General features: G+C 44.2%; 1 protein-coding gene across 4 annotated transcripts in view; it reads right to left on the minus strand.

Annotated features, from left to right (window-relative positions):
* LOC115594478 (roundabout homolog 1-like) overlaps window positions 1–26,276 on the minus strand; it is a 99,267-nt gene that overhangs the window by 51,973 nt on the left and 21,018 nt on the right. For all 4 annotated transcript variants that reach the window (XM_030438568.1, XM_030438569.1, XM_030438571.1 and 1 more), the window contains one exon: window positions 13,857–14,183. In XM_030438568.1, coding sequence (XP_030294428.1) covers window positions 13,857–14,183 — 327 coding nt within the window. The remainder of the gene's footprint in view (window positions 1–13,856; window positions 14,184–26,276) is intronic.

Below are 26,276 nucleotides of genomic sequence, written 5' to 3' on the forward strand. Positions count from 1 at the left end.
CCTCATCTGTCAAGTGAGGGGAACCAGTTAGTGAAGCAGCTGTCAATTAAACAGCAACTCATCTAGAGAGGCTTCTCACACTCGAGGTTGGAGTGGACGAGGAAGATGTACATCCGTGGTGGGTGGGTTGTGTGTGTCGTATTGCATGTTGACGCTCCGGTGCGAGACCTTTAGTAACACATTTCTCGCCGAGTATATGTCGTACGCGTAATTGATGGGAGTAAAGGTCTTTCAAGACATCGGCAGCGAACGAAACGGCAACAAAACCGACAGCTCAGAAAAAAGTTCAGGATCAGAATCCGGATTTAGCCGACATAAACTACGTATTTATGGCGACACGACCAACACGAACGCATGCCCGCACACTGAAAACGTTCAATTTCTTGACGTAATTGCACCCATTCAGCGGCCCACACAACCGTAATAGCATCCAGCTACGACTCCTGGTTCACTTCGCCCGCCCCGAATAAGTTCATCCGAGTCGATAATCGGGCAGCCCTGCTCGGATGAATTTATTGGAAAGGAGCCTGGAAAAGTATATTCTTGCGTATGTCTGTGAATCTTTCATGAGATGACGCAAAAAGCCAGAGATGGGAGTTTGCTTACAGTCAACAAAGGAGTCAGATGGAGATCGGACTCTGTTGTTCCACAGTGCAGCAGCAGCGCACGGAGAGATCTGACAGAACGTACGTCTCGACAAAACACGGAAACACCGGCCGACCACTTGTTCATCTCGGCATCAACGCTGTCCTCCCTAATATCATTAACGGAGTGCACAATCGAAAAAAAAAAAGAACAATTATCCATGAGACTGGGAGGATGTGCTGGATGTAATGACATTGGAGTACTTCTGAAATCAATCACCAAGCCATAAAGGTGACAAAAACGGTATAACACCCTTGTTTTCTCGTATTTTCTGAGTCTGTATTGACTTTCTGGAACATCTAAACTTCAGGGTTCGTACGGGTGCTTGAAATCCTTGAAAGTGCTTGAATTTCAATGTTGTGTTTTCAAGGTCTGAAAAGTGCTTGGATTTTAGTGTAAGTGCTTGACATTATAACTCTGTGTCTTTTACAAAATTGGGATCGGACTGGATAATTAATTTCTGAAGTTTTCTGCTATTATAGAATATAATTTTGGATGTTTACAGCATAATACAATGTACATAATTGTGATAAAAAGTGAAGAAAAAGAATCACAAGTATATATATTCCTTTAGATACGTATTTTACCCCAGCAGTAAGGTGCTGGAAAATCTTAAAAATTACCCTTAAACGTGCTTGAAAAGTGCTTGAATTTGACCTTGAAAAATGTGTACGAACCCTGAAATATACGTATGTTTAAAAGCAGCCACGTTAGCGCTCTGCGGTGCATTAGGGCAGGAAAGCACACCTGCCATTCGCCTCACAGATAATGTGGCTCTAGAAAACGGAGAAGCCACCGAGCACAGAGCAAACAGAGCTGCCGGAGGAATTTCCTCTTCAGCCTTGCTGTGCTTTGTTGTGTCACCTTGTGCATTTACCAATACGCACAATAACATGCAATCAGGTTCGCTCGGTGAACGCACACTCGTGATTGTGATCACCGCCATTCATATATGGTGCATTTTTTTTTAAGTTAATTAAAGTTTAGTCAATAGTTATTTCACTCACGGTAAACAGCGTAGTTCATTATAAACATGCGCGCAAATTTGATTCCCCATCGCCCATTTGATTTCTCATCTGTTTCACTCTCAAGCAATCAGTAGAACATGAGAGGTCTGACGGAAATATTCCATTCACACAGTAACAGCTGGCGTTTGTCTCATCTTCCCCTCTCTCACTGACACTCGTGCACACACATTATTCTGGGGGCAGACCAGTTGCTGACAGGTTGTCAGACAGTCAAATCAGCTGTTCGTCCCTCTGACCTCCGAGACCTGGGACAGAACTGCCATGATTACAGGCCCCGAGCGCCACTTCATCGCAGCGGGGTGAGCCGTGCAACGAAAGTCCCACGTGGCGTTCGTTGCAAGTTAATTGAGATGATCAGTGTTTAACTAGAGGTTCAAAGGGTCCCTTTACGGTTCAAGATAAAAAAAAAAGGTTGAGGGTAAGTTCAGAAGTCTCAAAGCCTGAGGAAATTAGCTGCATTGTAATGTGGTGCTCAATACCTTTACTTCTGTTATAGTGCAGAAAAATGGAATAGTGCAGAAAAAAAAAGTTTAAAATGACTGTCTCTTCAATAACAACTCAGGTTATGTCCACCTTCTGTAGTGAGGTCATCTCAAAAGCTCTAAATAGCCTACTACAGACATGACGCATCACGATGTCACTCAATAGCGCGCTGTGCTGAAATCACAGATGAAAGACTCACCTACAACTATGCCAGGTGTCAGCTAGTGGTTTTGACAGTAGACTCTTTAAATCACCTATTAGTCAGATAGATGACCTAGAAAATCACAACTTTCCATTTATCACGTTTGTGTTTTTGCATGCAGGTCTCACAGATGCAGAAGGTGAAACAGGGGCAACAACATTTGCTTCCAAAGGGAATCAGTTTCATTAGCATCACGCCCATATTTCAGTGTGACATTTAATCCTAAAAATGCAATTGCGTTGTTCTCCGAGAAACATAGAAATACATTACGCCGAAACAAAAAACAAAACAAAAAAACATCTGCATTATAGCAGATTTTTCATGCTTGATTGTGATAAATTGCCAGTAGATTGCTGTTATGAAAATGAGCGGAATCCTGACGTGCTTTGCATAACCCCCATTAAACATATGGGCGTGTAGGAGACACAGATTTATGCCTCCGAATGCAGCGTGAAAACAACACATCTTTGGGTATAGTTGCGGTATGTGGTCTGAACATACGTGTGTGGACGGCCGTTTACACGTGTGTAAATGAGAGTGAGCTCCGGCGCTAAGAGCTGTATCGCTTTGAAGATCCTTTTAATTATCTCCAGTCCCTCTTTGGTGTCTCTCGGTCTCCCTTTACCTCTCAGCTTTATCCTCTCCTTCAGCTGCCGGAGCCTCATCTCACGCTGTCTGTATTTGTGCTTCTTTGTTATATCTCTGCAATAGCCTTGGGAAGTCTGGGAGATACAGCAAGGGGAGTTTTTCCACAGAGAAAAACATAGATTGAGCAAACAGAGGGGAGGGTTTTATTGGCAGAGGGAGTCATGCAAAATGAAATATTCCATCTTATCATATTCTATGGCATTTGACGAAATGATACTTTCCTGTATTTGAGAGAATGAACGGAAGGAAAGCCGCACCTGTAACCACCGAAAAGGTGCTCGTAGATACTCGAACTAGATAGTTAGGCGTAGCAGATTGAGGAGAACTCTCAATTATTCTCTCCCACCGTCTCTGTCTCGCATAATGTAACTTGAGACCTTGAAAAATCGGCCTTGATGACACAGAAAAGAGGAATTTCAGGGTGTGGAACGAAGCTGCCAGCTAAGCAAACACAAAGTGTGAATATTAATTACGACGGCACGCACACAACACACAATTAATTGGAAAAATATTGAAATTGCCTATTTGAATTCTGCAATGTCAACATCACAAAAGGCTGTTGATGTTTGAAAGATTTTTTAAAAAAGCATGGCGCCTTTAAAGTTGCTTTTTTAAAAAGCAAGGTTTTGGCACTATTTTATTATTTTTTTCAGGTACTTGAGTGAATCTAATTTCAATAGTGTTTGCTGTTTTGACTCGTGGTTCCGCATTAACATTAAAAATAGAAGAAAAAAAAAAAAAAAAAGCACTAGTTTTTAAAGACGGAGCAGCACCAACGTGAAAACACACAGACACGCCCTTGTCATACAGTCTGCCGCCGCATGCTGTTCACCTTACATGGATAGACACTCGCATACACACATTTTGTATATAGTGTATGTGACAATAATGGGGAACACATCGCTGGTCATCAAAGCTCTCAGTAAGCAGCTTCAGCATCAGCAGCCCCATCACAAACCTGTCTGCACATTCCCAAGTATTCCCACAGGAGAGAGATGAAGCGGTGCTCCAGAAGGAGGAGGAGGAGGCGGAGGAAAGGAGGAGGAGGAGGAGGAGGAGGTGGAGGAGGTGGAGGAGGAAAATGGCAGAAACTAAGGGATGCAGAACTGACAGCCAGGCAGGCACAGGAATGGTTGTAGCGCTTTGGAGCTGCTCATCTCATTATTCAGCTTTCCATTGAGGAACCACTCCTTTCTCTCACTCTTTCTCCCCTATTTCCTGCATGTTATAATTCACCGCATCTGCAGCCTATTAGAGGAGATACACAGAGCTTTGGTTCGCAGAGGGTAAGCAGGAGGAACAATCCTGCACAAACAGTGTTTTGCTATACTGCTGCGCTTGCAAGTGTTTGTCACTTCGTCTCCACGAAGTTATTCGCTGAATAGCTGTATTCACATACAGTGTACAATGTGGTGTCTGTAGAGTTGGATTTCTATATACTTTCTATATACATAAATGTGTGTAGGTTCTCACCATATCACTTTTCATAGTAGCACCTGAGTTCATCTTTAGGCAGATGATATGTTGCTGTATCTCACAGGTAACCCAAACGATTGCAGCTGGTTGGCTAAATACCTCATCTGCTCATATTGATTGAATATACAAGGCGCGTTTCCAAAGTTAAAATATATAACTTAAAGACTGTTGTACAAAGCAGTCTACACCCTGCAACATGTCAATATTTTCATTTTATTCAGCTCAAATCACATTTAATCACTTTCTGCCGTCTGAATATTGCCTGAATTCATTGTCAATCAACAGTTTGTCATTATTAAAAGTCAGGGGGACAAAAAGGCTCGAGGAAACATCAGAAACACTCTCAACCACTGGAAGGCTGTGTCCGTTTGATTGACAGCAGCTTGCAGGCAGAGCAGCGGCGAGGGAACTAGAGAGAAAGCAAACTCGCACTGTCTTACAAGCTTACAAGCCGTGGACAGATTCCGCGCTGTAAGTAGTGGTAGTGAAGAGTCACGTCCACAGCAGCATCTAAACACACCAAAGTGGTATTTCGCAGTTACACGCAAACACATTTTGTTTAATGTGCCGCAGCTGACTAGCTAATTAACTTGCAATCTAGTCTACACAAGTGAATGTTGGCATGGAGCAGTAATTTAAGGCCAGGGACTAGACATGTTTCACGTTTGTAATATATCTTAGGAGGAGACTGGGGATCGGGATACGGGATTTTGCTTTAAGTCTGGCGTTCCCATATTGTGTAACTGTTTGCTGTCTGGCTGTCATAGTGTGGGTTCGCCTATCATAGAACAGAGACGTCCAATTTTTTTTGCAACTATGGTTTAAAAATAAAGTGATTTCATTGACTACGTAAAATCAAGTACCACCTCTACGTAGACAGTAATTACGTAGACTGGGACAGTATTAAGGCAGATTCATGAAAAAGGGTTAGGGTTAGGGGATGTGATCATAAGACCCAAGAAATACAACAACGTTTCCCTTTTGCTCCTGGCTTTGCCCAATAAGCAACACATGACACGAGATTTGCCAGACAGATGTGCACATTAAACAATAAACCCTGCAGTCTTAGTCTAGTAGGGCTTTAAAAAGGTCCAGTTTGTAGGATTTAGGGGCATCTAATGTTGAGGTTGCAGTGTGCAACCAACTGAATATCCCTCATCTCAACCTGCCCTCTCAAGAGCACTGTTTGAGGTTTCTTCACACTGGTCTTCTGCAGAAACATGGATGTGCAACACAGTGGACTCCTGGGAGTCGACCTGCACCCTCAGTAGATATAAAGGGCTAATTCCCCCTAAATCCCTCACACTGGACCTTTAACGATGAATTGGTCTGACTGCACAGAGCCAATGGTTAAGCAAGGGGCGAGCAAGGCATCCAAATGTTAACTTGTTTATTTTACTGTGCTACTTTTAAAGATATGTTTGTCTGTATCACTTTTTAAAAAAAACAACCATGAACACCGATTAAAATTTCCATGCAATTTGGCTGTCTGGTATTCACTCTGAATATTTGATCGTGGTTGGCAGTGATAAAGCAAAGTGTCTGCTCAACATAAGAATTTTGATTAGCTTAAATGATAATCTGAGAAGTCGGCATCTTAATCATAAACACTAACAAACATCAAGCCACAATTACACGGCGCACGTCTGGGAGAGGGTTCATTTTTCATTTTTCACGCCCCGAGGGGAGTTTTACTGAGCTCGATTTTCTCGTGACGGCGTCGCAGTTAACTTTTACTGGGCGATGTGATATCACGCGGCGCAGACACTCAGAGAGAGCAGGCAGAAAGCTCTAGCGCATGAAAACTGACGGAGAGGTTGAAATGAAAAAAACCGACACGACCTTTGACCCCACGGAAGACGGTATTAACCTTGAGCACAGATATGGCTGGTGGCTGCTGTTGACTGAAGCGTTGCGGAGTGACAGATAGAGGATGGATAAGGCTAATATCTGAGCAAATGCACCACCATCCCTCTTCTCTCGGTGACAGCCGGATTACTCAACCGTGCTGTAAGACTTTAATACCGCCGCACTGACAAATTCACAAGTAAAATATAGGCCACGCTAGACACATTGCAGCTTATGTCAGAACAGGGTTTGTTGCGAGCTGCAACTTGCTGATGGCTTTTCGCTGCTAATTAATTTCAGTCGTTACAAACACTTCTGCAGCTAAGCACACGAGTGCTGGTTATTCAGCCCACCGGGAAGTCTCTCTCTCTCTCTCTCTCTCCCCGTGTCGCAAATCAGCAAATGAGTGTGTCATCAGAGTAACCTGACACAGCAAAGCATGGAGATTTATTGGAAATGGATAAAAATCTGGCTGCATTACTGCTACGAGGCTGCAGGGAAATGCAACCAGCGTCGAGGTTCAGTGCCGAGCGGGAAAAAGAGGGGGGAAAAGATTTAGTGTCGGTGGGGAAATGGGCCGAGCCAAACGGTGTCTCCCCGGCAACAGCCGGAGCTGAAATACATTATCCACAACAAGATGATATTCGACATGATTTGCAGGGATGTAGGGTGACATGCGGAAGAAACGGAGAGACACCCAAAGCATTCTATGTATAAAAGTCTATCTTCCACAGAGAGATTTGTTGACGTGACTCTCCAGCGCTGCTTTTCTCCCCCCTTTGGCACATCTGTCTCTCCTCGTCAGCAAGTTATTGTTCAAAGAAAAGCACAAGAGGAAAAAACCTGCACACACAACGGCCTACTAACGAGGCTGCATAAGTCTAATGTAGACATCCTTCGACAATGCGGGTATCCACGTTACCTGTCAGCTTTATCATCGCACATAAAGCCAGACGTTGCGTTTGTTTTCTTGACAACGTATTCCATTGTGAAATAAAAAAAGGTAAAATAAGGAAGCAAAACTCAATAATCATTCAGTAACAATAAGAACGCCGGGATGTCAAGGTCAGTCCTTTCTTTCCTGTCAAAGTAGCAACTGTCGTTTCAGCTGACGCATTTATGCATCCGTCGTAATCCCGACATGGTGTACACACGGACGCGCACAAAAGAAACACGTTTACATTCTGGTAATATTTCCACACACCCAGGAACCATATGGTCTTCGTCTGAAGCTCTAGAGCACTTCCCGGGCCCGCTGCAAGCCAAACAAACCCTTTTCCTCGCGTCCTGACACTCTGGCACAGATCTGGCTCTTGGAAACGCTGAGCCTGAGGGAATATAGCGACTCAAATTGTTTAGACAATACTTGCAGTGCACTCGCTCCAGACTGTAAACACAAACCAGCTGTCCCCCGAGTGTGATACTTGCTCACTGACTGATCTAACTGAAGGCCAACCGGGAGAGAAGAAGGGAGCGGAAAAAAAAACAGGATGAGGAACGAGAGGCTCGCGCGTCGTTCGCGGACTGTCACAGGCAATTTGAAATAAACGCTGATATCTGACTTTGTGGCTGTGGATGAGGAGCGTTTACAGTGTGTCAGTGTTTGTGTATCAAACGATCTCACTCCTCGTCTATATGGAGAGAAAATGACAACTTTTCCACACGCGTAGCGCTCTGCTGCCACTTAGGATCTTTTTATTGCGCGTACCCAGAGTGACAACAACAGGATGCTGTCAGCCACACTGACAGCCATTTGAAGTGAGGAACCATTAGTTAATGGATAGGGGCAGGCAGCGGGGGGGAACCTGACCTCTGAGAATCCGCCCCTCTCTTTGCCGTTTCGTACGTCTCCCGCTCCCGCTCGTTTCCAGAGCAAGATTACAATCAAAGAGGACCGGGCAGGGAGACGGACCAGGGGTCCCACCTTAAGCTGTCAATCTCGCGGTGCGGCTGAGCTGCGCGCATCCCACGATCCACTTCAGAGAGCGCGGCGTTGCGATGAACACGTCTGTCATGGTAATGCGTTCGTGTAATTACCAGAAGCCATCACACGTCTCCCACTGGCTTTTCCCTTTCAACATGTGAACAACAAAACTGCATAGATTTAGTATGATGAAATATGAATAGAGTACGGAGAGGGGTGCTTCATACAATTTATCTAAGAAGCGGGGATTTGTTTGTGCAGTTGAAATCTGGTATTTAAGTGGATTCGTAAGTGACTTGGGGAAAGCCAGAGGCGAGGAAAAAGCATTTCATAACGACACAAATCTGGCCTGAAGCAGTTGTGATTACTCCGTTTCCTCTTCCTCCTCCTCTACCTAAACATACTGTATGTATGTTACTTTAAATAATGCACTATATATTAAAAAATTAAGGGGAGGGTGCCACAACTCTACATGTTGTTCATCATCTGTACTCAGCTGTATACCAAAGGCTGGCAGGAGATGTGGAGAGTTGTTGGAAATCCACATGATACTTAATTTCCTGAATTTCTATGACTTTAAGCAAAAAGTACTTTAACTGTGCACCTGAATTAACTTCATTAATGATGATTTGATTTGAAATAGAAAAAGAAGTCAATGGAAAAGCTGCGGAACCATCATCAGGCTAGGTGGAAATAAATCATGTAAATGGAAACATAGGATTAAACACTAAGTGAGTTTTATTAGGCTACAGAATAATGCAAGTTCTGTACATATAAGAAGCTAGCAGGTCCCATTAAAGGCCATATGTATGATATAAAAAAAGAAAATAAAGGTATTGATGATTAAACAGACCATAGTGGCTCATTTGGTCGTGTTGTATAATCTTTTTACAAGGAGGTCTGGAAGTCCAGATGAAAAGTAAACTGCATGAGTTGAAACAAAGAACACAGTTGGCCTTGAGTGTTTTAAAGTCGTCTGGAGTTAGTGAGAAAGCTATTGAGGGAACATTTATCTTGGCCGTTTTCCCGGTTATAGAGGCAGCATTCGATCCTTAAAAGTACTAATACCACACTCAATAATGCAGGCAGTCGAGTCGCAAGAGAACATGTCGGCAGTTACCGCTTCTGCAAACATTCGTGTCATTTCACACTGACATTACATGCATGTTACCTTACGTTCAGGTACTGAAGTCCATGTCAGTACATGAGTAAATGTACAGTACACTTTCGGGACAGTCCCCAAACTTCAGCTCCGGAGTTTCTTACGTACTGAGTGACACAAAGCACTGGGTTTAAAAATGAGATCATAAGCAGAGAAAAAATGACGGGGGGAACAAATGTCACAACATAAACTGGATTATTTTCTTATTCAGATCCTGTATTTGTTTACATACATAATATATACAGCACATGATGTTATGATTGATGTTTTTCTTTCTTTTGCCTTTGGCGGATGTGTCTTGTAATCCCATGTGTGGTATGCATTTGCGTGACGTGTAAATAAAAAACAGTGGTGATGTAGCTGTACAGTTGTCTTTCCCCCCTGGCTCATTACTTCATCACTGCAGTGTTGTGGTCTAACCTTCAGCCCTGCCACGAGCCTCCCTTTCCACCAGCAAATCGCTCCGTCCAATTAGTTTCAGAATATCATTTATTCCCTCTTCCTTACTGAACCTAAAAAACAAGTCTACCATCCAATAACCTTTCGAGTACACAGGCTGTGACTTTGCCTTCACCTCAATAAAGCGCTCCATGATTGAATCAAGTGGCTGAGGTCAATAGGACATATGTTCATTTCCCAGGGTCCTCGAGGGTCCCTGCAGGCAGGGAAAAAAAATATGCTGAGTGTCTTCTGTGACATTTATTGGATAGGAACTACATTATATCTCTCTTTTTTTTCCACCCTTTTCCCCCGATCTTCATCTCTTCCACTTCCAGAAATGTTTTTTTTCTGTAGCCCATGTGCGTGCATGCATGCGTGTGTGAGCGTGCGCACGTTCCTGTGAGCGTGTTGTGTGTGCTTACACGGTATTTTCGACCCCGCGGTCACGCTTCAGGCACCAGCACATACTACATCTGTCACTGTCTCTACCACGTCACCTCAATTTTCTGCATACAAGTTTCACTGCTGTGCCTTGAAGGACAGACACGTCTTCCTCTCCCTCTCCCCTCTCCCTCTCTCTCTGTCACTCCATTCCTGCTCCCATCACTTTACATCTGTCAGGCTGTCTTTTGTCAGTCGTCTCCACACGTTTCATCGCCGTCCCAGCCTTATTTCGACTTGAACAAAAGTGGTGTGAGAAGAGGTTTTTAAAACAGTAAATTCATTCGGAATCTCGGGAGTCGAGGCCTTTTATGTGCAATTAATTTTCCACTTTAGCTTTCACATTTACTTTGCCGATAAGAGCTCAAATGACTGACGCTCCGTGAGTTTCTTGTCAATATGCTGCTGTCTCTTCCCTTCACGAGTCGCCCAGTGCTTATACTAATCATTTCATATAAAAGTGATATAACCATCAAGACAGGCAATCATGTTAATTAACTATGACTATTGGATGTTTGTCAGAATATTACATACTGTACTTTACTGTCACCACATGCATCAACTGCTGTAACTGAAATGAGTCAATCGCATATTCAATAGTTATTAACATAATCCTGATTCCAAAACATTTGGGACACCGTGTTGAACAGAAATTAAATGCGGTGATTTTTTTTTAATCCTCGTGAATAAACTCAAATTGAAATGACAATTATTTAAGACAATATATTTAATATAGCAGGATGTATTCTCTGAACGCCCGTTTTTGGCATTTGATGACTGATGATTATAAATATTGGTGGGGGATGTGACTTCAACCCATCTGCCACGACCCTAGGTGGCTATATCTAGTGGATTTAGAAACAATATGGCATCAAAGGAGGAAGTCAGGAAAACTAATATAGAGAGCAACAAGGTCCACATAGAGAGGAGGTCCAGTCGGATAGTTGGGTTAAACTTGCACAGGACTTTAACCTAGTAGACTTCATGTCCAGTATGTTACCAAAAGTAAATGGTAGGTTATCTTAGCTTACTGACATAGTAAAGTGATACTGCATGATGTAACTGACACTGCATATGTAACTAACATACTTAATTTAACCCAAACCACAATGTTTTTCCTAAACCAAACCAATACGTTTTGGTGCATAAACCAAACCAAACTGCGATCGGATGACCAAGGTATAGCATGCCTGTCACTGGTGCACTGCAACAGTCATTTTGTTATGGAAACGGTGAAATATGCCATTTTGGGAGTGACTGGTAATCGACCTATTCAGTCGTTTAGCTTTGCGGATATGTTGGCACTCGTGATTAACCTATTCTGGCAAAGGGTGTAACCATAATTTTATGGCTGTTCAGGGCTCAATTCCGGCTCTTTATAATGATACTTGATGGCCATTCATGATTCTGCTTTATTGTTATAGTGTCATCATGCAGTAGTATTGCCTCGGTGAATTTTGAGTGACACACACCGTAAGTGGCAGATGATGGTAATATAATGGTGTCTGTGCGCAAATTGTTTGTCAAAGCAAAACATAAAAAAAAAAAAAAAAAAGTAGTTTTACTGTGTGTCGCACAAACAGAACACGTAAGCTGTAAACTGTCGTGAATTGTTCCCTTAAGACGAAGCATCCCCGAAGCAATTACACCCTACACAGAATTAACAACTGTCACACTAACAACTCAGGACAAATGATCTGAAGCGTTGGTCTATTGACAGAGTCTCCTTTTAACGCTCCCCAGCTTCTCGGTCCTCTTTTAAACTCCCTAACTCAGCAGCATTTGTTGAAGGGGCTTCTGTTTTACTATCCAGCCCTGGGGTGACCCATGAATCTGCGTGACCTCGGGGTGGATGAAGCGGGGGTACATAACTTATCCGGGCAGCTTCAACAAGTCCTCTCTGTGTTCTCCCTCGACCTTAAAACCTGACAGTAAATTTAGTGAAGTCCGGGGTAATAAACTCTCCCTCTAGAGGCCTGAGCTTTTTTCAGGGTTGGATTGCTGATCTTGCGTTACCGCGATACCGTTTGACCATCTCTTTCATTATAATTCAAAAGGTGAAATGGATACAAGCGGCGCATTATTATTCTAAAGCCTTTGCGGAAAAGTCTGCCCAGGAGACCTAGCTGGGATGGAGCTCTGCGCGCTGACACAGCTGAGTAGAGACAGTAAAGGATGGGGGAGCGGTGCGGTATACGAGGACGTGGCTGCGGTTGTTAACCCTTGTCACCAACGCTTCCTCCTTCCAGTGCAAACAGAGAGCGCTGTAGTAAATGTTGTTCACCAGATTGCAGTGTTTTTGCCCTCCACAGAGACCATGTGCGCTCACCCTATTCTGATGGTCGTAAGCCTTGACCTCTCGCCCTCCGCCCTCGGCCTGCTTCGTTCCCTCACCGTATAGCTAACATATATCTTCCCACGCACATTAAGTTGCTGCACGGAACCTGACAGATTACTGACAGACACTGCAGTGAAAGGCGGTTTAGCCGGCACACACTTGACACTTGCCACCGTGCGACTCAGCGCGTTGGCACTGTCACCTGTTAAGGACACGCTCGGCACTTGTTTGTGCCTCGAGGACTAAAGCAGACGCACAGCTGCTGCACGTCTGACAGGTGGGCCGCACAGTGACGTTCCACCTGCCCCTCGGCCATAAAGATGACCCACGTCGGAGCGAAAGCAATTAAATAAAACAGGCTTACTAAGATTAATTAGATCAATGCAAAAGGGCGAGTTTTAATTGCGAAACACTCAATGCAAAGTAATTATAACAACGTGCATTTTAGTCAAAATAAAAGTACTTTCTTGCTTCCAGACGTTTTGCAGGAGATTATCTAAAGGTTACATTGAGGAAATGTTTTCCGTGGTCAAACACTTTCACAAAAGCTGTTTACTTTGAAGGTAGTCATTAAAATCCCTGCTCTCATCGTGCACATTGAGAGATTGGAAAATCAATTAAAATATTTTAAAGTGCAAAGATAATTATTATCTGACCATCTGCGTGTTATGCCTGGGCATTAGAGATAGCTTCACGGTTATTCTTAGTCGAGGTCTGTTTGGTTATGTGTGACTACGGCCATTTATATGCGGTGTATTTGCTGATGATTACACCGTGAGTAATATGAGCGTGTGTGCACTGCATCGTTTTTAAAGATCCAGAGTGTAGGAATAAAGGGAAGAAAAAAACCTAATATCCATGTTCATGTATAAGTGTATAATAAACTAAAAACAAGTTATTATTATTATTTTTTATAACCTAACAATGAGCTCTTTATATCTATGGATGGATCAGGTCTTTTTCCCATGTAGTCCGCCATTACGCACCGCCATGTTTCTACAGTACCCCAAAGGGGACAAATAAAACTCTGGCTCAAGAGAGAACCTTCCAAGTTTTATTGCATTTAAAGTTTCACCTACGCGCTTGGTTGAGAAGAGGTGTACTCAGTTGGTTGCAATGTGCAACCTCACCTCTAGATCCCACTGAATCCTACACACTGGACCTATCAAAGCTCTCAGCTCTGTAGCATCCAGACACAAACATATGCCAACAGAACTTACTGGCTACTTCCAGGGATGCGTTGTGACTGATCGCCTGGCCCAGATAGTTTCGGGCCACGCACACGTAGCTGCCATCGTCGGGCTTGCTCCGTCGCCCGTGGACGATGCGTAGGAAGAAGAGGGACCCGCTGGGCAGCAGCATGCGGTGGGAACGGGGGTTGTCACGGTCCGTCTCGACGCGCTCCCCGTCCTTGTACCATTCCACCGTGGGGGCTGGACGGCCCTCTGCCTTGCAGTTGAGAGTGGCTGGTTCCCCTTTGGACACAATGAGGTCAGAGGGGTGCTCCACGATGCGGGGAGGGGAGTCTTCCTGGCGAAGACGAGACCCTGGAGAGGAAGAAGGGTGCAAAGGTGACGAAACAGATTCGAGAATTAGTTCCAGGTTAGTATACGAGACTTACTGTATATGCAAATTGGGTACAAAAGCACACGACACAAAGAGCCACAGCAAAATTCATCAAGTAATCCTCCCATGCAAAACAAAAAGGAGTAGTACTAATCAAAACAGCAGCAGCTCTAAAGGAATTAGACATGGCACATTATTATTGCTGTGCAAGTGCCTTGTATTAACAATAATCCAGTTTGACAATGTAATTACCACACAATCGCGTGTCGCTCACAAAGTGTTTTGCTTTTGTTTCTGCAGTTGGAACCCTGTGAGGCACCGCAAATTAAAAACAACAACGCTGACATGTGAACTCCTCGGAAAGTAATATCTCTCGCAACATGTCTAGCCTCAAAACACGGATGGTATTTGTAGAGGAGGATTTCTAAACAGGCTCTGAGAAAAAAGCTTGCGAGACTGAAATAAATGGGGTTGTTATGCTGTATACATCTTCCTACTCCTTTTTGCACGGTAAGTATCTATTTGTTTGATTTAAGGACAATTCGCTGTACATGTTTACTGATCGCTTTATCTGTTATTACGTGTTTTCTTCCGGATTATTTGTTGCATGTTCCAAAAATAACTATAAAAAACGATTCAACTCAGTTCAAATATCTGTGGTTCCAGTGACACAACAGACATCGCCTGTGTTTTATTCACTGATTCAGTATTAAAATGTGTATAAAACTTTTTAAAAATACAGGGAAGGTTTAAATGTATAAAACATGGCGGGGAATCTAATCAAAGGTCTACGTGTAGCAGTGTCCCTGCTCGGATATTCTGAGCAAAAGCAAAAGGAAACCCATTCTCAACATGAGCCGCCACCTCCTCTCCGCCACGCTGCTGGAGCACACCTTCATTCTGCTCCGTGTTCACCATTCGGAGCCAATTTTACCACAGCCTCCGAAATCATTAAACCAACCACAGAGATACGAATCAATACCTCCAAACATACTCGCACGACATCAACCACAAAATCACCTCTAATCCCTGATACACCATTGAGATGTCAATCACGCCGGTCTCCTCAAAGAAACTGTCTAACAGTGAGTCCCGGCGAGGCAGAGGGACAAAGCAAACCTCCTTAATGAGATCCAGGTACACAACTCCCTCTGTGCATCTTACATTCCCCACATCACCATCCATTCCAGCCCCCACTTCAACCACGTCCACACGCATTCTCACTCATTCCCCCTCTTTTTTTCCCTGCTCCTCAGTATTGTGTGGATGGCTGGAGAATCTGGTGGGGAATCTTCAAACAGCTACGGCACGGATTTAAAAAAAAAAAAAAGAAACGCCTTTAATCCTGAACCAAAATGCACGAGCAGTTGTCCTAGAACCTGCTATCAACACAAGACAGAGGGAGACCGAAGACAGACGGGAGGGGATGAAGGAAATGTGGCATTATTGTCGGACGTGCAACTGCTGTTTACCTGCTTTATTGATGTGGGAACGCTTTTTCCGTTCTTTCATGCTGCTGCAAACACTAGCTTACACAGCCTTCAGCAGGTCACGCTTTAATGTGCCAATGGCCCTGTAAAGAAGATAATCACCACCGTGCTAGAGAGTGATGAGCTCCTACACTCCCGCTGCAACCAATAAATCCCACCCAGACAAGTGTTTGCCCAGATAGATAACACCTCGCACATTGTGAAAAGGGTGAGAATTTGATCCACCGGGTTGTGTAGTGGGCTACACATTTATTTATTTTTTTAATACATTTTCCATGTTTGCGCTTATCTACATTTTACCGTCTTTTAGCGTCACAGCTTATAAATGAAAAATGTGATTTTATTTAGGAGGCAGAGCACAACCCCCCTCTCTTACACCAAATGTGAGGAATAATGGGCGCTCGATAAGTGTGCAAGCTTATCATTAAAAAACTGAAAGACATGCTGACATTTTCATGTTTTTGCATCCAAACGCTCCACATTACCTGGATGGTAGCAGTCTGCCTAAATGGATTTGGGCTGCTGCGATAAGCCCTCCCACTGCCTGACTGATATATTGTGTTTTCTTTTTTCCCTCCCTTTCCTTCCATTTGCTTCCTTTGTCTCCTTTTTACTTTAATGCTGTCAAGTGGTCAACATAGCTCAAGGCTAGATGCTAATGAGTGCAAAAATTGACAAAGGGCTGTACAAAAGCAGGTAATTACCCACCTGAAAAAACATCCTCAGTTAAATACTCCTGGACCGTTTTTTTTTTCTTTTTTTTTTTGGTCCCAAGAGCACCAGCAGGTTGTTTCTTTGTGCTGGCACGGTGGTGGTTTCTAATGTACAGCATATTGGTAGCAGCCTTTCCCAATGGGAAATATTAAACCATCCTACAAGGGACTTAATGCAGCAGATTCGAGCCTTAAGATGGTAAGTTCACGCAATCATTTTTTCACTTAACCCTATTGTACCAAGCTACGGTGATGGTTTGGTATTTATTTTGCAAGGTTTTTAATATATCCTGAGATTTATGCTTTAAACCAAATACAGAGGAGATCAGTGGAATTTAATTAAAAACAAGTCTGCAAGCCATGCTAGCAGCTTTGTGAAGCTTTAGCTAGTTTTGAGCAAAAAAAAAAAAGCTAAAGTCAGTATGCCAATATGCTTACAATGACAATGTTAACATGCCAATGAAAAGCCGGCAGGATAAAAAAACACCAAATCCAAGTATGGCTGATGGGAATATCACTTAGTTAGTGCATGTGATGATGCAGGGGTCTTGGAGTTAGTGCAGACGGGCCACCACATTATTGTTGATAGCATTTTGAAAATCTTTATTTTAATTTAAATGAGTCTAAAAACGCACATCGACATGAATCCAACTAATTACTAAGAAAGATTGATTCATAAAAAAACAAGTTTAATTCGGACAACATTGATGCCCTACTACAGCGAACTACATATTGTTGAAACATCTTGTCCAGTCCTCTGTATTATTATTATCATCCCGTGTGTACAGACATTCTTGGGATCCACAGTGGATTGTTAAGTAACTTACCGAGCGAGGGACTCTGACACACCCCCCACCTCAGAAGTCACCGGCGAAATTACAGACGGTTAGGGACTCAAATGCTAACATCAGCCATGCTACAACTGCTGCCGTCTTGTTTATACATGCCGCTGCCCTGCGCGTTGTAGTGGACCTAGTTTAAAATTCAACAGAATTGTATATAATACATGTAGTCTCTACAATATATATATAATCTGCTCTGTGTCTGTCAGCTCAGGGGTCCTAACCCTCAAACACATTGAAGACTCTTGTGTCTCTATGTGCACCAAGGTTGTACACTGACTGACCAAAGAACATTTTCATACATTTCTGTGCTGTGAGCGAATAAGGAAAGTTGGATGAACCCAATCTTCAGTGGCACAGCCGAGGAAAGGTACAGCACAAAACTGGATTGTCGCCTGCTGCAAGAATAATTAGCGTGCCCCACAGACTTGAAGGACATTTCCTGTCGCATTAATGCTGAGAGAGTTCTGAATCATGTAGAAAATGAGGAAATTAATCTTAAGACCACATCAAAACAAAAACATATTGCTATTCCAGGCAAAACCGCCATGTAGCAGTGGGCGCAAATTGTAAATATTTAATTCATGTGTAATTTTGCACACCGGCTAGACATTTAAACCTATGACAGAACAATATAAACAAGGTGTCCGCTGTGCACACATGCCGCCTACCTTTTCTTAATTGTGTTGGGCTGACGCCTAAGGGTCCATGCAGCTCCCTAAGCTCCCTGGCATTACAGAAAGGCAATATCAGCCAGCCACAAGTGGGCCCCAAGAAGAACGGGCTTTATCTGCAAAGGGCCAGCCGCCAGCGTACAATCAGTATGCAAAAACATGCACACAGATGCACAATGGAGTACATGCATGCGCAGCAAAGGTCATTTGTAGCACCTGTGCCCCTACAAATATGCTTTTTCCGTCAATCATCCCCGAGGCTGTTCTGTTGTCTTGTGAAGATCTAGGGCGAGGATGGGAGTGAAGAGCCTCAAAACACAAAAGGGGAAGGGAGTACGTCTGTGTAGCTTCTGTCTCAGTCAGCGAGAAACGAGGTGGGAAAGAGAGTCTGTTTTCTCTACCACTGTGCGACTCTCTGGAGAATCAACTAAAAGTGCGGAAAAAAGAAACCGAGAAGAAAGGCGTAGTATGTAGGAGCAGCGAGGTGTTTCGCGTTTTCATTTCAAGTAGGTTCGGTGAGTAGGGTAGAAAAAGGAGGCGTGAGGGGATAAATTATAGGAGGGGCAGAGGTGGAAAAGGGGAGATGATGAAGGGGTGAGGGGGGAGGCAGGGGCTTTAAAAACAACAAATCATGAGTGCTGGGATTATAATAACAGAATGTGACAAATATGAGTGTAATTTACAGCAGCGTTGGTGGTCTTGGGAATCGACCTACCCCCAGTGTCATTTGCAGTACGGTACCGTAATGTATTTACAGTGAGTGTCTGGAACCAAACCAGAGAAATATACAGAGAAAATATCAACGATCACAATCCAAATTAGCGTGCTGCACCGAGGTCACGCTCGCTTGTCAGCTCAGCGTGAAAACTGATCCTTTCAGACAGGCTGACAGACACATGGACACACACACACACACTGACACACATGTTCCTGAAGCATCACTTGGAGGCTACGGTTTTCTACTCGGTCTCACGCTCAAACTCGAAAAACTTTCAAATTCACTTCTTCTATTTACATAATTGTCTCTCTGTGGGTGACATTTATCAGTGCAAAATGCTGCAGACTGCCACCCTTTGTTGCCGCTGACAGCTGCGTGACACAATCAGCTTGCTCAGTGACTCTGACACCGAGCCTACCAGAGCCACAGGGGTGGAAATGGCAAATCTCCACCTGCCGTTTCCCCGGGATTACCTGTGCTCGAGTGCCAGTGCCACTCCGGGGAAAAGAAGCGGCCCGATAACAATGGCAGGCAGATTTTGTGGAGGCTTAAGAGTGTGCAGTACATGGAACAGCTCTGTCTTGTTAAGGAAATCCCCCTTTTTGTTTCAGTCTGTAAAAGTCATTTAGTTGTCTCTCTTTCGGGTGATCCGTGGGCTCGATTCGCGGATCAAAGTCTACGGGTTTTAATGGCGAGACGGAGATTTCCACAAGTGTCTGAGTTCACAGCGAAACTCTCGTAAGTCAAATGACACCGCGCGCTTGAGGAGACAGCTATCCGAGGCCCGGATCAACAAGGCAGATGTCAAGAGAAAAAAGCAAAAAAATGACACAGGCAGACTTACATGCCTTTAGTTACACAGAGAAAGGACCACGATAGTGCCAGAGAGTACTGCAGTGAAACCCCCAAATGAACAAAGTGAACCGCTGCAGTTGTTTCGCGTTCAGTCGGTATGAATTAACTCAGAAATCCTCGGATGGATGTCGGCACTTCTGCGCTCTGGCCTGACGAACGGCGCCCAATCTCCATTAGACAAAAATAATGGATTAAGCATAACTTCACTGTGCTGGATGAATCCTGTGTCTGAGAGCTGTCAGCACCTCCACCCAAAAATACACTTCACAGACCCAGACGAGACAGCCTTCTGACTCCGAGACACTTAAATCACGGCGGCGGCGGAGTATTAGTGTGACAAGTGGGTGATATTATGCAAGTGTTTCGCCGTGCCTCGCTTGCGCTACCTCTGGTATTTTAAGCGCGTCTGATTATACGGAAATGTCGGCAAAAACATCCGACAAATCGAATCCTCTCGTCTCAGGCCGGGTTCTGGCTAATTTTGAATTCAGCGCCGCATCGAAGGTGCTGCAAGACACCAGGAGCGCGTATTAAAAACCTGTGCAGACTCCCTCATAACAGGCTACATGATTGACAAAACTGCACTCAAACACTCGCAAAATACCAACTACACGCTCACTGAGACTGTGTTTCTCCATGCTGGAAATATAGAGGGCAGCATATCAACAGAGGAACCAGCAACCACTGGTCTTTGCTAGCTATCCTTGGCTAGTTATCATTAGCGAATTAGCTCACGCTCGGTTAGCTTTGGAGCCAGGGGCCCCGAAGGTTGTGTGGATCAAGACCTGGTATCACAGGGGGAGTCTTCGCCGACTAAAACTCTTGTGTCTCTTGTGGTACAAAGTGGTACTTCGAGACAGGACGGGCGAGGGCTAGCTGGTTAGCGCGCTATCTTCAGTAGAAATCCGCGACAAAGTACATAAACATCGTTGACACAACGTCGACGCGTTTAAAGTTTTAACCCAACATTTCCTCCCGTATCTTACAAATGACTCCTTTAAAATACGACGATGGAGCCAGGAGACTTAACGAAGCTAGGCCCTGCCAAGAAATAGTCCAATATATAACCCTCCTGAAACCACAACCGTCTGTAGGGATTAAATGAACAACAAAGAAATACTGTGTTAAGTAGGTTTTACAATCCAGGTAGGAGGGACAGGACACGCTGGGGTTATGGTTTCCAGCCTTTACGCAATAGCTGAGCTGCATGTTCAGTTTCATATAATTTGATATCAATCTCCTCCATCCGACTCTCAGCATGAAAGTGAATAAGCATATTTCCCAACATAAGGCGGGCTGACTCATTGGAAAATAAACCATTTGTGTTGCTCATCCCTTGGAGACACCTACTCCAAACACACACACACACACACACACACACTCATTCATTTGTAAAGTTAAACACAGGCAACCAATAAATGCCTGACATTCTTTCTCAGGCTGTATAAACTACAATTAAGTGGAACAGTTGAAGACCGTCATTCACCCAAGTATGCGGGGGAAGGAATGCGAGCGTGTTTCTGTGCCTGTGTGTGGCCCGGGGAGAGGTGTCTGCAACCACACGCTCTCCCACCTTGTGCAGACACATCTGATCTTCTTGCATTACATTTGTGCAGGTCATTTTTAATCACATGGAAGTAAGGAAAAAAAAGTACGATAACGATGCTGTGAATCAGAGTTTCTTCCCTCCGCGGCCCCCGTCCCGACGACACAATACACAACGAGGCAATCTCCAGAGAGGAGAGTCAAGGTCATGGACACGATAACACCTTCCCAACCGCAGCGCCCAGATGTTCAGGCGAGATACCAGCTGAGTGGAAATGCATGAGGAATACGCTAACACGCGGGAACGGTTTAAGAATTCATATTACAAGATGCAGAGGAAAGATTTGTCTATCGATTAATCTATCAATTATTTTTTTTTTCGATGAATCAATTAATCTTTTAAGTCTATACGACGTCGGAAAATAGTCAAAAACGCAATGTAGTTATTCATGTATGCACTGCTTCACGAAGTCAGCGCCTAAATTGTTTTTTCCAGCTCAATAATCCAAGATTGTAAGAAAAAAAAAACTAAAAAAAAAAAAAACTTTGGGTTGCCAGCTGTTAAATGCTCAGTGGGAAGGTAACAAGCAGAGAAGTCCCCAGGGCTGTCTGGAACCAGAACATCGCTGGTAGACGGTAAACACCTGAGCCAACTAGGTCACCGGGACACTTTGAGAACAAATTCACTGGGCTGTCAAAAAACAAACGCAAAATATACCGCATGTTCCATCTAATATTCCTGTTATCAGAAGGAAAATGATAATATATTGTTGCCTCAGTTGACTTGTTCATATATCACATGGTCAAACGCACATGGCGTATGCCCGGCTATGCAAATACTATTTACAGCCAATCTCTTATTACTTCAAATATCACCGGTATTTTCTACACATTGCGCTCTCTGTACGCCGACCGTCCTGTACGTTGCTTTGACACGCGAACAGTCGAGCCGAGGTGTCTGATTGTAAGCGGCTTACCTCCTATATTTGTGATGAGAAACACCTCGGGAGCACGCGACTGCCTGGAACGGCCGGCCGCCCATCTGAGAGGCTTATCCTCACTCCATTAAATGTTCAGTGGAAAGTAAAGTGGCTGTATAGGCCATTGATTATCGCTCAGGCGGAGCTTGAAAGTCAAACTTCCCATGAATACAGACGGGCCCTGAAGTGGCGAAGGGGTGGTTGGTTTCAAAAGAAAAAAAAAAAAAAAAAAAAAAGATCCACTTTGAGTTGATATTTCAGACTGATTTGCCACAGCTGCCTCGTCTTCTCGTCGCTTCGTGACGTTGTCGTCTGCGGTGTTTAGCGTTCGCAGACTGTGTAATGTGTGTTTGACCATCTGTAGTTTGTCTTGTCCTTCGAGGCCTGTTGTAAAGTTGTAAAACACTCTTGCTACACTCCCTGACACTCGTATTAATACATTAATATTGCATTGGCTTCATGCTGTGTCATTGCATGTCACGAGTGCACGTCCGCGTGGCCTACATTTATTTTCGGCCTTAATGGCGCCCCTGGTAGTGGCAGCCCAGATGTGAACGGACCGTCACGCTGTGAGGGGAGCGAGACTTTGCCCTGAGCATCAAACCCATCTAGGAAAAAAATTTAAGCTCTCTCTCGCGTATCAACAGACGCACGTAAAAAACATTCCAACGCAGAAACAAGCTCCCGTTTGCCTCCAAATCGCTCGCCTGACTCTCAATTACCGTCTGTAATGAAGAGGCAGAGCGAGTGGCCACAGCGATGGATGTTATCGGACTGCGATGGCACTAAAAGCAATCACAGCATTAGCTTAATAGTCCGAGAGGACATTTATGAGAGGGTACACTCAGCCACGGGAGATTATAGGTTAGTGCTTTGTAGATTCGCTCAAATTTTGTTAATAACGGCGTAGTGGAAGAAGAGGGAGATCAGTCTCGAAAGCCCCGTGGTGCGAGAGTAGGCGAGCGGCCGCCCTATGGTTTTTAATACCCTTATAGTTGAGGGACAGTTACATCTGATTGGCACAGAATAGCTTGACACTTTGGATGATATCTGGACTGTCATGCCAAGAATTAAATGAGAGGATTGATACCGCTCAAACGTTAGGTGCGGTGCCAGAGACGGGGGACAGTTAGCCGAGCTCAGCAAAAGAAATCAGCCCAAAGAGCTCCGGCTTAAACAGTCAAATCTGGCTCCTCTTTCTCATTCAAACCCACATGACACCCTCTGCTGATACTGCTGCCCAGCTATCCGAGCCGCCCGCCACCTGTCTCCCTTGTGTGTGCTTCTCGGTAACATCTGCGCACAAAGACGTCGCGTAGGATGGGGAATATTTACAAATGCCTGTAAAGAAAGGCCTCTCTCTTCTTACGGTGTGACTGATTTTCTAACTGCATTTGGTGTCTGCGGTCCACAGCGATCCACACAATCAGCGTCTGACTGATAAGCAAGCGATAAAAATGTATCGACAAGCAGCAGATTTATGAAAGCGCCGCATGTTACTCGTTCGTTTTCACAAATTAACGCGCTAACTCAAATGTGCTTTGGTGTTTCTCAAGATGTTTTTTTTTTTTTTTTTTTTAATCTTTTTACGCAGCAGTCGGGACGGTCTGAAAACAGCAACGGTTGTCTGACGTGTTGGCGGCAGACGGGCCAAGATACCAAATGGATATCTTATCATAACACAGCTGCTGCTGCTGCTGCTGCTTCTGCTGCAGCTGCTGGTGCTGCCACATTGTTATTTGGTGGAAATATGGGTCCACATTTTAAATATTAGTTTGTGTTAAGAAGGAGATAAATCTTCATTTATCAATCACACAATGCGCAACGTAGTAACACTTATCCCTGCATTTGATCCATTCCTGAGGAGCAGTGAGCAGCCAGTGGGTTGTGGACCGACTGGAGAATGAACCTAATGAACAGGTTTTTGATGTTGTAGGAAATCCAAGCAAGTAACTACAAAACCCTTTTTTCAACAACATTCTGATGCAGTCTTGCTTGTTGGGCTGCAGCACGCACAGCCCCCCGAAACAAATGCGTGTCCCTCCCAACAACTTCCTATTCAAAATGCCAATATCTCAAATTAATTGTGGGAAAATGAATCGCTGAATTAATACACAAAGCCAAGAGCTTCATCTATAAACGCAGCGTATAATGGGTAAACCTAACATGTGTTTTGTATTTTTCAGACACACGTCTGACAGCAGTACCTGCAGCAGGAGCAGCAATACTACAAGTGTCAATAAAGCGGCGCGCCGGAGGCGGCCGAGAAGTCAGAGTTCAGCGTGGATGAGAAGCAGCTTCTGGGGCTTCATAACACCCTGCCCTCTCTTTTCACAGCAAACCTGCTTGTGTCACTCACTTCCACTGGCAAAATATCACCTTAACCGTGTTCCTCACAAATTGCTTTTTAATTTGTTTTTTTTTTTGCTACAAAGTATTGACGTCAATCCTTTTTTGTTTTTATCGCTACATAGTTAAAAGCTTCCCCTCCGATGAGCTTTCCCAACCGATTTTCAGAAGGTGATTAAAACCGCTCATCTGGTAGTAATTTGAGAATTTATCTGTGTGAACAGCTTTTTATTTGGCTCCACTCGCGGCGCCGCTGTTGATCACACATGCTGGCAACCGGGCTCAGGGGGCGGGTTGTTGACGTAAGGCAGAAAAGCCCCGGCTTTCCAGTCTGGACCGCCGTGTCGCGTGGATTGACTTCGAGGGTGCAAATCCAAAAGTCTACCTGGTGTTTCAGAGGTAGACTTTGAACGCTCCAATAAATCGCTTCAAGAGTGCAAAAACTCGCAATCTAAAAAAATATCTTGGCAATAGTCGTAACGATCTGCCGGGTTGAAGGGAGGTTCACTCAACCGTTACATGTTATTGTAATTATTTGTGGGGGAAAAAAAAAAAAAAAAAAGCTGAAGGCAACAATTTGTCATAACTCTCAATGCCAAACCAACGCTGATTGGAATAAAGCCGCTTTTTTAAAAGTCTGGCCGCAGTCCACGCTTGATACCGATCTTGCACGTCACGAGAAAGTAGTTGTTTGAAGTGAGCGAAAACAGCGCAGGTACTTTTGGAAATTGATGGGAAATAAAGTGTATTTCTGTGCCCCTCTCGGTTCTTATTGGTTTAGAAAAGTTGCGGGAGGAAAAAAAACGTCTGTGAGATTAATGGCTGTCTGAAGTTTCCTTTTATCTCGGCGCTCATGCACACAGATTCTGAACATGGAGTTAATTACTGCATTTCAGAACGCGGCCGCCGAAGTCTGCAGGTGTCACAGCTCCCCCCTCTTTCCTAACACCTTGAGACCCTCCCTACCCACGCTGCTTTTCCTTTCCTACGCCCCCATTAACCTGAGGCACTTTTTTTTCCCCCCCAACATGATAAGACGCCATTGGCTACCATACCACTCTGCAACCCCTTGTTGTATGGACTTCTGAAAGACGGCCTTCGGCTAAAATGTTACCCAGCGCTGCACAGGGAAAATGGAATGTAAGAAAGTACAGCCGCCGATCCAAGGCCCTATTTTTCTCCTCTTTTTTTGATGACACAAGTCTTAGTTATATAAACTCTCGGGTCGAATCAGCAGATGGAAAATTTGAAGATTCTTGATGAGAAAATAAATAGATTAATTTCTTTTTCTTGCGAACTGGTCAGGGAGACTTCAAAAGCCTCAAGTAAATGTAATAAAAGCGGCGTAATACGATGAGGGAATCGCAATCAAAGAGGCTTAGGATATTGCAAAAAGATGGCCATCATTACCGTGGAATAGATGATGGCATATCACATCGCATCGCTCGTTAGATGCCGCAAATCCCCGGATCAAGCAAAGTAAACAAAGAATCTCTTTAACGGGATTGTAAATTCGCTTCAGAATGCAAGAAATCCGGCTTTAGAGTCTAAGAAGCGATCGAACAGAAACACACAGGCTCCAGGTATTTGTTTTTGGCAAATATCTCCCCTTGAAAAATCACCATTCACAGCGCGTCACACGCCCTGCGAGGTCCTACATAATACAAATATCTCCCACCGGCTCTCCCACCAGTTAATGAGCCTGCATGTGAAAGTGCTCGAGATGCTTCGAGAGACCGCATTCCGACCCCAACCTCCGCGTAATGAAGGTAACATTAGGTAGGTCCTCTCGCTGTGATAACAAGGTCACTCCTGAGGGCGTGATACTCGCGCTGATCCGACCGCTCGCCTCATCGCCGCTGAAGGACCGGGGGTCGGTTCAGATGTGTTCTGATCAAGGCTGTCAGA

This window comes from Sparus aurata, chromosome 13 (genome assembly GCF_900880675.1).
Source record: "Sparus aurata chromosome 13, fSpaAur1.1, whole genome shotgun sequence".
Lineage (NCBI taxonomy): Eukaryota > Metazoa > Chordata > Actinopteri > Spariformes > Sparidae > Sparus > Sparus aurata.